At 37.3% G+C, this 12,205-nt stretch overlaps 1 protein-coding gene across 1 annotated transcript; it reads right to left on the bottom strand.

Annotated features, from left to right (window-relative positions):
• Positions 1-2,150: 2,150 nt before the first annotated feature.
• Positions 2,151-4,722, bottom strand: LOC141501552 (putative protein FAM10A4). The gene has a single exon (XM_074205626.1). The coding sequence runs from the start codon at positions 4,621-4,623 to the stop codon at positions 3,292-3,294; it is 1,332 nt and encodes a 443-aa protein (XP_074061727.1). The 5' UTR covers positions 4,624-4,722; the 3' UTR covers positions 2,151-3,291.
• Between the last annotated feature and the right edge of the window lie 7,483 nt (positions 4,723-12,205).

The raw sequence follows: 12,205 nt of genomic DNA on the forward strand, positions 1-12,205 counted from the left end.
TACTTATATTTACAATACACTTGACTATGTTACTTTGCAAATGATGCTTTGCACTGACAACATCTTGTAGTGCTTGGGATCTAAATAATGAATATGAGAAACATGGTATATGTTATGTATATAGATTTAATATATGTATTTGTATGTTATATAAACTTGAGTTTACATAAAATGGCTATAATTATATAGATAAATCTGTAGATATCTATGCATATATAAACTTCAATTTATATATCATATATAGAGATTATATATTATGCACATATACATATATGTATTATGTGTATATCTAAACATGTGCATTTGACAAATGTATATACACTTCACACACACACATATGTATGTGTGTGCCCAATGTTTAAAACCACTATACTACAAAATGTTGTCAGTACAAAACATCATTTACTTAGTAGCATTGTCAACTGTGAGATACAGATTAGATTATTCCCATCATTAAATGTCCCAAATTAAAAGTAAAATATTTTCAGGATGTTAAAAATATGGACTAAGTCTGAAAGTCATGGGCTATTTTCTATTCTTTAAATCATATTTTTTTTAAAATAAAGAAGCAAACATTTGCAAAAACATCCTCTTCAAATATATATATATTGGAGGCAGCTAAGTGGTGAAGTAGATAGAGCACCAGCCCTGGAGTCAGGAGGACCTGAGTTCAAATCCAGCCTCAGATACTTAATTGCCTCACTATGTGACTTTCAGTAAGTCACTTAACCCCATTGCATTAAATTTAAAATATATATATATATATACATATACAGTGTGCAGTGTTTCTATACCTGCTCAAAATTATGACAACAATTGTTAGAGGCAATCTTTATTCTTTCCATTTTGATCTTTTTCAATTTTCAGTTAAAAGAAAAATGCAAAACACTTGTCATATCTACTTTCATATTGATATAGAAGAGAGACTTGGTTTTCTTGTCTCATTTTTTTTCCCAGTTGATTTTTCCTAGACTCGTTTTTCAAAGGAAATGTGTACAATGCAACTTCTGGGGAACTCAGAAGAATAAGATTTTGATACATTCAAGTTATGGTGACCCTTGTGTGTCATGAGAACTATCCTCTGTAGAAATCTATCCCCAAACTTATAGATTTTTGCAACAGGAATAAAAATCTATTATGTATAACCTTACTTCACTAAGAAAGGTTAAGTATTGCATAACATCTTAATTTGCAAGTAAACATATTCTTAGGGTTACTTATTTTCTCCAATCATTTTGAAAAGAAATCAAGTAGTAAACAAATTCAGTCCTTTCTCCCATTGTCCTCTCTTCCTAATGAAAGAGACAAAAATCTTCAAAATTTGTCCCCTGCTCTAAACCACATTTGTTTATGTGATGAAAGTGGACTGGGGACAGCCAAGGTTTTGCTGCTGGTGGTAAGAAGGGTGGAGTAACTATTTCAGTGATCATCTAATGCCAGACCCTACTTTTACAGATATCTATCATTAGTTTAATTCCTCCTATCCACAGCTATTTGCAGTCCACAAACTTAATTAACCAGCCTGTCTGATCTAATGGAAAAGACCCTTCTTCCATGCCTATTCCTACCCAATGAATTAAACTTTATCTCTACCCCTCTATTATAATTTCTCAGGCTTAGAGTCTGAGAAACACTGTTCTAAGCACCCCTCCTTCATCCCCTTAGAATGAACACCTCGACTCATCTAAACAATCCCTCAGCCCAGGCTTCTGCTCCTTAACAATCACGACTGCCTGACTTAATGAGTTTGACCTTATCAAGGGATAAGGCCTTGTATGTTAAATGAGATATTGCAACCTACTGATGCAAAAGAAGTTTTGATTATAAGCATATTATTTAATTATGAAGTCATCTGAAATTCTACCAGAAGTTCCCCAGAAGTTGCACTGTATGATTTTCATTTCTAAAATGAACCTAGGATAATAAAAAAAATCAACTGAAAAGAAATGAGACAAAAAAACTGACCACCACATTGGTACAAAAGAAGATATGTCAAGTGTTTTGTGTTTTCCCTTTCAAATGGAATGGGATTATAGAACTATCCCATCTATAGTAATAGCAGATTTCTATCAATTACATGATTATATATTTCAAGTCTTTGCTTTTGTGGGCAGATATGTCCCCACAAGGATCCAGTACAACCAATAATGTGGAAGCAACCAGGTCAGCTTTTACTTTATTGAAATTGACATGACTGAAAAAAGGATATCTAATTTTCACTTTACAATTGTATGATAGTCCTTTTATTTCCCCCTGGTACAAGAGGTACCACCATAAACAAGAAGCACAACTGTACCCCACTGGAAAGGGACACTAAGTAAACATATCCATGTTAAGGTTAAAGAGATTTAGAGACTTAACAGTATTTCATAGAATAAAGCTTCTCCTTCCTTATGAACACAGCCATTGCATTATCACTGTCTAATAAGGACTAACAGTTTGCAGACACTTCTACCTTCAACAGAAATCCCGAATATACAAACACCTCCCACAAAACAAAACAAAAAATAAACGGGAAGATGAACCTCAGTGTTGCTCCTTTGCTCAAATGTACGTTGTCACGGTGAGCTTGCCTTCAGTTAATTTCTGGCTTTTGGCATTCAATCAGGAGTGAGCCTTCTACTCCCAAAGCCCAGTGCGGATCATGTCTTTGGCCCCAGTTCTTCACTGGAATCCTATTAGACTTCTGCCCTTTTAGGAATATACCTTACAAATTAAGCTAGATCAACAGATTATTTTCTCCAGTGACTTGCAAACAAGTGTGTGTAGTCTGACTTTTCTTTTTGATCAAGAAGGTCAGGAATGGTAATTCATTCTTTCTCCCTAGATGGTCCAAGAATATTTCGCATAAGTTACATGCCAAATACTCTGAAGAGGAAAATAAATATGTTCCTTGGATTCAAGAAATCCAGAAAGTTGGTTCCAAACACTGTGGAAATTAGAAGCTTAGTATGAAGTCATGATTTTTTCAGTCACATTTTGTTCAAAAAGAAATAAATATTATATATATATTAAGTCCCATTGTTTATGCAAAGTGTGCTTATAGAGCTCCTAAATAGCTTGTGGAAAAAAAAAAGGAGCAAAACACAATGGTACTTGGGAGGATGGAGTAGGAACTGTCATTTAAAGGAGGAGGGGGGTATGATATAATTAATGACTATAGGATCAGCATTTGATATATGTTAGCAGTTCATTATACAGGAGTGATATGGGACCAATCTGGGGGGGGTTTTGGTTGTTTGTGGGGGTTTTTGTTTGTTTTTAGTATTGATTGTTGTCTCACTTCTCACCTTATTGATCTTCATCACTGATCCCATCTATAATATTAAAAAAGGGCTGCCTTTCACGAAGACTTTCTTGACTAACTGCTTTCTTTGTTTGCTTACTCTTCCTTTTCTCCAAAGGGAAGCTTCCATACTTTTTGAGAAAATCGTCAAAGCTCCGTCTTGAGAACCAAAGACCATCATCATTCTGTGCATCCAAAACCTCAAAGGTATCTTCACTGTGAGGATCGTCATCATCAGGATCTGTCAGGTCGTACCCTCCAAATTTATTTGACAATTTGCTGAAGAAATTCATAACCTTTGAGTTGTTCTTGTACCTGCCTATGGTTTCTGGATGCCGGGCCACATCCTGGAATGCGTGCATGATTTCTTTATCTTGCATGGCTGCAAGAATTTCTGAGTCACCAAGAATTTCATTGAGCACTGATTTCCCAGGTATGGTCCTCATTTTGCTTTTCATTCTAGGAATTTCACCAAGAAAAAATTGGAAAGGGGCAATTTGAGCTGCCTTTTCCCTGTCTTCCTCCTCTTTTTTGGCTTTATCAAATTCTTCTCGAGCCCTCTTCATTTTTTCCACTCTTTCTCTATACTTCCTCGCCTCACGTTCCTCCTCACGTTTCTTCCGGCGAAGCTCTTTTTTGCGCCGATGTTCTTGAATCCTCTGCAGTCGTGGTTGCACATCCTTGAGCACAGCATTGGTATCTTCATCAAAGTTCAGTTTACAAGACAAGGACAGATCCTGACCTGCTTCCTCCCAGTGGCCCAAAAGTCTGTGCGCTTTCCCTCTCCATTTGTAAGGTTCGGCTGAATGGGGGTTGAGCTCAATTGCCTTGCTACAGTCTCTGATGGCAGCATTTGGCTTTTGCAGTTCGATAAAGATATTGGCCCTTAGGGTATATAAAATAGCCAGCCAAGGATTCAATTTGATAGCCGATGTGAAAAATTCGAGGGCTTTCTGGAATTCCCCATCATGTAGAGCATCGAGGCCCTTCACCTTCATCTCGTTGGCCAGATCGATCATCTCATCAGTTACCTCTGCAGTTGCATCTCCCATTTCCTGTGGGCCATCCAAGTCGTCTTTAATTACTCCTTCATTATCAAGTTCTAGATCACTTTCCTCAGTTTCGATGTCCTCTTTCTGGTAGCATTGCTCCCACTTCTTACTACATGCCTCCCCTCCCCTGAAGCTTCCTTCTGATCTCCTTAAACCTGAACAGAGAGGTATACTCCCACCCATGCTCTCCACCCACTCCCTCAGGAAGCGCAGCTCCTCGCAGTATAGTCGGGATGGATCTTGCTGACATAATTTCACGAAGTCCCGGAGCTTACTGATGTCCATGTCCCGGGAGTTAGTGGGGAGGGGAAAGGGGAGCGGCCGGGATGTCTTTTATGGCGCTGGCGTTGGCGTTGACTGGGCAAAGAGGGGGCGGGGGCTGCAGAGGCCTCGCGCTGGGGTTCGGAATTGCCAAGGGGGCCGCGAGAGAGTTTCGGCGCATCCGGGAGCCTTGACTGCCGCGGACGGTCGCCTGCGGGAAAGGTGGGAGAACCAGAGCGCCGGAGTGTTGTGACCATTGCAACCATTCCAGAGGTTCAGAAGCAGTTTAGGAGCAAGTGGGACCCGGTGTGGGATCTGGCTCCAGGTGCATACTAGAGGGGAAACCCTGAGAGAATGAATTTCATACCTCCCTGTGCCCAAACTTTCCTAGAGGAGACCTTCAACTACTGATAAATGGCCTAATACATCCTTGTAAGAAGTGCCATCCCTAGGTGATACCACAAATCTAGGACAGGAAAAAAAAAGTTAAACCAAAGAAAAATTGGGAAAGTAATCTAGGTATCAAAAAAGTGTGCTGTTGAAAGAGGACAGACTACATTCTACTTTTAATAATTAATTACAAACAAAACTGGAAAAGTTCAAACTAATGGATATATAGAATGACTAAAGTCTTCTTACTTAGGTAGAAGTCACAGAATCTGTGACTTCCCCCTAAATCACAGAATTTTTTCCAACCAGTACCTGAATAACAAGCTTCTCTGCTACCTAAGTAATCACCTTATCTATTCTTTGTTTCAAAACCTCATATAGGGAAATATACTACCTCCTGAGGCAGCCGCTTTTCATAGTGGAAACAAAGAGTGGGCCTGAAAAATTGCATACTTCCCAGAATTTTACATGCAACTAAAGAAAACCACTAGATTAATCTTTTGGTATATGTTACTGCTGAGTTCATGTCAAAAAATTTCTGAAAGGTATTGGAAAATAGTAGAGATATCAGAAGAACTCATCTGCATTTTCTTAAAAGGAATAGAATGGAGTCTACAATCTAGAGGTCAGTAAAATTGATTTTGACTCCTGGGAAAATTCTAAAGCATGTTAAAGGAAGGAATATTCAATGACTATTAGAAAAGAAAGTAAGTATGCCCAAAGGACAACAAAAATGGGCATACCCCCTTGATCTAGCAATACCACTACTGGGTCTATACCCTGAAGACATGATGGAAAAGGGTAAACATATCACTTGTACAAAAATATTCATAGCAGCCCTGTTTGTAGTGGCGAAGACGTAGAAATAAAGTAAATGTCATTCAATTGGGGGATGGCTTAACAAACTGTAGTATATGTATGTCATCGAACACTATTGTTCTATTAGAAACCAGGAAGGACAAGAATTCGGGGAAGCCTGGAGGGATGTGCATGAACTGATGCTGAGCAAGATGAGCAGAACCAGAAAAACATTGTCTACCCTAACAGCAACATGGGGTGATGATCAACCTTGATGGATTTGCTCATTCCATCAGTGTGACAATCAGGGACAATTTGGGGCTGTCTGCAATGGAGAATACCATCTGTATCCAGAGCAAGAGCTGTGAAGTTTGAACAAAGACCGAGGACTATTACCTTTAATTTAGGAGGAAAAAAACCTGATATCTTATTGTCTGATCTTGCTATGTCTTTTACTTGAGGTTTCTTCCTTAAGGATATGATTTCTCTCTCATCACATTCAATTTGGATCAATGTATACCATGGAAACAATATAAAGACTGGCAAATTGCCTTCTGTGGGGGGTGGGGGAAGGGAAGTAAGATTTGGGGGGGGGGAATTGTAAAACTTAAAATAAGTAAAAACTTTTAAAAAAAGAAAGTAAGATTATAAAGAGCTAGTATACCTTCACTAAGAATGGGTATTTCTTGAAGAAGAACACATCAGGGAGGTGATGCCATGACAAGCACATGAATTGGATTTAAGTGAGGGGGGAATTGTGTCATTTTCTCCTCCAGAGTATGGATCCAGCAGCCAGATATTAATCAGTATGAATGGATATAGCCCTGGATGTGAGGAAATCAGGGTTAAGTGACTTGCCCAAGGTCAACAGCTAGTAAGTGTCCAGTGTCTGAGGCTGGATTCAGTCCTCCAGACACAAGGCTGGAGAGTCAGCTAGGGGGCATAGTGAATAGAGAACTGATCCTTGGAGTCAGGAGGCCCTGAGTTTGAGCTGAGGCTCAGACACTTTATACTAGCTATGTGACTCAATCACACACATACACACACACATATCCTCAAACGATATGAATAGACAATTTTCAAAGGAGGAAATTAAAACTATATATATATATATATATCCATATAAAAATGCTCTAAATCATTATTGATTAGAGAAATATAAATTAAAACAACTATGACGTATCACCTCAATCCTATCAGATTGGCTAAGATGACAAAAAGAGAAAACGACCAATGTTGGGGAGGTTGTGGGAGTATAAAGACATTAATGAATTTCTGGTGGAGTTATGAAACAACCATTCTGGAGAGCAATATGGAATTATGCCCAAAGAGCAACAAAACCATTCATACCCTTTGACCCAACAATTCCAATTCTAGGCTTATATTCAGCAGAAATCATTTAAAAAATGGGGAAAGTTCCATATATTCCAAAATATTCATAGCAGCTATTTTTGTAGTGGCAAAGAATTGGTAATTGAGGTGATGCCCATCAATTGATCATCATAAACAAATTATGCTATATGAACATTATGGAATACTATTGTTCTATAAGAAAACATAAATGTTTGGTCTCTGGAGAAGCATGGAATGAATTACAGGAACTGATGCTGAGTGAAGGGAGTAGAGACAAGTACAATATACACATGCATAATGTAGAATTAACAATAGCATTGTGAGATGATCAATCTTGAGGATGCAACTCCTCTCAATAGTTCAGAGAGCTAGGACAACCCTATTAGACTGGCTTTGGACAATGCTATCCCCATCCAGAGGAAGAAAAATAAAATAAAACAAAACAAAACAGCAAACTTTCAGAATCTGATGAATGCTACATTCACTTTTAAAAATGTATTTCTTTTCATTCTAATTCTTCATACCGACAATCACTAATTTGTAAATATGTTTAACACAAATGTGTATATACAATATTAACCTGACTGTTTGCTGCTGAGGGGAGGGGGGGTTGGGAAGGGAAGGTGGAAGGGAATTTTGTAACTTTAAAATAAACATGCATATGATGTTGAAAAAGTTTCATAATATGAATTTGGAAAAATAAAATATCAATAAACCCCCCCAAAAAATGGGTATTGCTGGACTAAGTTTATTTCTTTGTTTAGTAGGATAACTATATTGATAGACAAAAGCCAAGTTTTCATCACAAAGATATAAATCTAGAAGGGAAACAGTTTCTGTAATTTTATCTCTGTAGTAAAATGTAACACTCAATGGGCTTAGAATACAGAGTTCCAGATTTGAATAGTGTCTCTAATATTTAATCATGGTGTAATCATGTACATATCATTTGCTCACAGAGTCTCAATTTCCTTTATATGAAATGGAGATAATAATACTTGCTTTATCTAACTCACAAGATTTGTAATGGAAAAAACACTTTACAAACCATTAGATTTATATAGCAATAAAAATTGCTATGCTAAGAGCATTTTAAAAGTACAATAATAAATTATATTAACTCATAAGGAGAAAATTTATTTGGGATCTTATTTCACATAATTTTCATATTTCATAAAATTTACTTTATTAACCCAAGTCAAAGAGCTAGACCTGATGAAATCATGGATCCTTGATTTAACTTTTGTATTATTAGAGGATTTAGCATTTGAAAAATGCTTATTCCTAAGCTTCTGGCATCATATCCTTTTTCAAACTCATTCAATCACTAAACATTTTTAAGCTCCTGCTCTGTTCTAGAAACTGTGTTAAGTGCTGTGGATTTAAAATAATAAGAAAAAAGTCAAAAGTTTCTGCCTTCATGGAGCTTACATTATAAATGGAGAAGAAAACAACCAAACTAATATGTACATGGAAGTTTTATATATAGTAGAAGTAAATAAGAGAGATGGCACTAGAATTAATAGAGGGTATTTGATCCTGTAGTAATAGAGAGCCACTGGAGTTTATTGAGCAAGTGGGTGACATGGTCGGACCTACACTTTAAGATAAACACTGGTGACTGAATGGAGGATGGTTAGGAGTGGGGAGAGACTTGAGGAGAGACAAGTAAGCTATTGCAATGAGTTGATGAGGATGTGTTAGACTTGTTAAGGTTAAGATATCTTCTGGTGAATTTCTAGATGTCTGAAACATCTGAATATGTGAGTGCAGCAGAATGGTCTGGTAAAATTGATAGATTTGAGAATTGTCAGCATAGAGATAGTTATCAAACAAACCCCTTGGAAGTAATGAGATCACCAAGGGATCTTTATATTGATTGTTTCATTCTAGTGAAGACTCCAAACTTTGTGAACTGAGACTTTATGTGATTTGCTCTACAAAGTATCCTCAGTTGAAAGATGAGTCCCTTCAATTGACACAATCATCTTTCCAGACTCCTCTCTCCTTTCTACCTTTTGTTAAATGATGATGACACTACCTTAGGGAGACATGTAAAGCAATACTTTAAGTTTAACTGACCTCTGTTTGCTGAATGTCTAGTTCATACTAGATATATGGAAGTCCTTTCATAATTGCTAAAGTTCTACATAGTTTATATTCAAAATGAATATAATATGATTGACTGCTTTTCTTTTAATTCCACCTCTTCTTGAGAATATTGAAGTTCCCAGATTGCTCACAATCTTTTAGTGTGGATTCATTTAACAAAACTCCACCTTCTTTGACCACTCACACTAGAGAGATGGATCTTCTCAATATTTAAGATCCTGACCTCTGGGGGGGCTTACCTTATCCTGAACAAATGTCCCATATATTAAGGGACTAAAAGAATGATCACCAGCTATAAAGATAGGGTCTTTAGTGTCATGTCTTGCTATTTGACAATTGTACTGTGATCTCAGTCCTGATTCAGTGTCAATATACTGTATAAAGTCAACAAAATAAGGTGACCAAATGACTTTAACTCAAATACCTGTCAAAATCCAGAACACATAATTGAAAATATAGATGATTTTGAGAATTTTGAATAGAATAGCTGCCTTGACTGTGAGACAGGCTTGAAACTCTTTCTCCTGTCTCAGATGTGATAGGGATGATTGAAGTGCTTGGTTGTTTCAAGGGTGATAAAATTGTAGTAGATGTGTGGTATCCAGTTGTCCAAGTTCTGTGTACCCAATAGGGCCAGATTGTCTGAACTAAAGAGTGTGGAAGAAGCAGTAATGCCCAATGAGGCTGAAAAATTATGTTGAGGCTAGGTTGTGAAGGGCTTTAAAAGTTAAACAAATCATTTTATGTTTTATCCAAGAGAAAATAGATAATGTGCTGGGGAAAAGAGTCAAAATCTCGTATCTATGCTTTAAAAATTATGTTGGTGGTTTTGAGTGATCATTGTTTGCCCTTCATTCTCAGAGAAGACCATGGCATCAGGGAGGCAATACCATGACAATCACATGAATTGGATTTGAGTGCAGGGAGGCAGTGCTAAGTCACCAGCCTCATTTTCTCCTCTGAGCCATCTGCATCCAGTGACCAGATACAAAGCAGGATGATTGCAGATGACCCTGGATGTGAGGCAATCAGGGTTAAGTGACTTTCTCAAGGTCACACAGCTTGTGAGGCTACATTTGAACTCCCATCCTCATGATTCTAAGCCAGTGTTCCATCTACTATACCATCTACTTGCTCCATGACAATATTGAATAGGGTGGACTGGAATAGTAAGAAATTTGAGGCAGAAATCAATTAGAAGGCTGTTGCAATAACTGGGGGTGAAGTGATGAAGGTTTTACCTAAGCAGTAGCTATATGAAGGAAGAGAAAGAATCAGATTGGAGAGGTGCTGTGAAAGTAGGAATAGGGGGTGGCTAGGTGGTTTAGTGGATAAAGCACTGGCCCTGGAGTCAGGAGTACCTGGGTTCAAATATGGTCTCAGACACTTAATAATTACCTAGCTGTGTGGCCTTGGGCAAACCACTTAACCCCATTTGCCTTACAAAAAAACAAAAACAAAACCCTAAAAAAAGTAGGAATAGCAAAATTTGGCTACTGATTGGATATGTAAGGTAATTTAAAGTGATAATGCTGAGATTGCAAACCTAAGCTCCTTAAAATAGAAATAAAGAAGTTTAAAAGGAAGAGGTTAGTGAGAAAGATAATGAGTTCAGTTTTTGATATGTTGAATTTGAGATGTTTCTGGTGCACTCTGAAATCTCCAATTGGCAATTGATGATCTGAGCCTGAAGTCAGAGTTATTGATTGCTATTCATTTTCTAGGACAGAGAGTATTGATTAGATTACTGCTGTCAGAGCAAGAGTTCAAAAGTGAGTTGGGGGTAGTAATGGGGTAAGATTCCCTTCCCTAGTCAAATTTTTTTTTAAGATTGATTTCTTCTTTCAGTGTTTCTAATGTGAATATGCATTGATCTATGTAATGGAGCTAAGGAGATATATAAACCAGCATGTGTGACCAATTTTGAGTAGAAATAAAAGGGCTTCTAGTATTTTGCTCTTGGATTTTGCTGGCTCTTTCTTGTCTATTGGTTTACAGAGAAGATAGTCACAAATACTGCCTCTATAACTTTCTCCTTCCATGAGGGAGAAAATTTTCATCTTTTCTCAGTCTTTTCCCCCTGATTTTAGCAAAGGAATCAAGGCTCAACCCTATCTGTGTGGTACTACTTCCCTGCTGTTCTTTCCATCTTTTTCCTCTTTCTGCCCCTTTAACAGGAGAGTCCTTTTGGATAGGTGTGTATAAAGGTATATACATATGTATAAATGCTTGCATATACATCCAATGTGAGCAAATGAATATGCATATATACATAAATATAGGAATATATTTGAGTTGTTTTTAGTCATATCTGTGATCCAATTTGATGTTTCCTTACCAAAGATAGTAGAGTGGTTTGCCATTTTCTCTAATTCATTTTACAGGTGAGGAAACTGAAGCAAATAAAGTACTCTGAGGCCAAATACATCTATACTTAGAAGAATACACACATGTTTATACATATTAAATACATACACACATGTTGGGGAAGGCACCATGCATAGAATGGCTGGCCTTGGTTCAGGAAGACTCATCTTTCTGAATTCAAATCTGACCTCAGATACTTATGAGCTATGCGACACTGGGCAAGTCATTTAATCCTGTTTGTTTTAATTTTCTCATCAGTGAAATGAGCTAGAGAAGGCAATAAGGAAATGGCAAACCCCTCCAATATCTTTTCCCAGAAAACCTCAAAGGAGTCACAAAAAGTTGTACAAGACTGAAAATGACTCAAAAACAATAGACGCGCACACACACACACACACACAAACACACACACACACACACACACACACACACACACACACACACTCCTATGTATTTTCCCAAAATAAGACTGGGCTTTATATTAATTTTTGCTCCAAATGACTTATTAGAACTTATTTTCAAGGGATGTATTTTTATGTCCATAACCATAGATATGAGGCAATTTACTCATGTACAAAAATCTGCA

Source organism: Macrotis lagotis, chromosome X (assembly GCF_037893015.1).
Source record: "Macrotis lagotis isolate mMagLag1 chromosome X, bilby.v1.9.chrom.fasta, whole genome shotgun sequence".
Lineage (NCBI taxonomy): Eukaryota > Metazoa > Chordata > Mammalia > Peramelemorphia > Peramelidae > Macrotis > Macrotis lagotis.

Excerpts from the sequence above, each read along its gene's own strand:
- LOC141501552 (XM_074205626.1), bottom strand. The coding sequence starts at position 4,623 with ATGGACATCAGTAAGCTCCGGGACTTCGTGAAATTATGTCAGCAAGAT.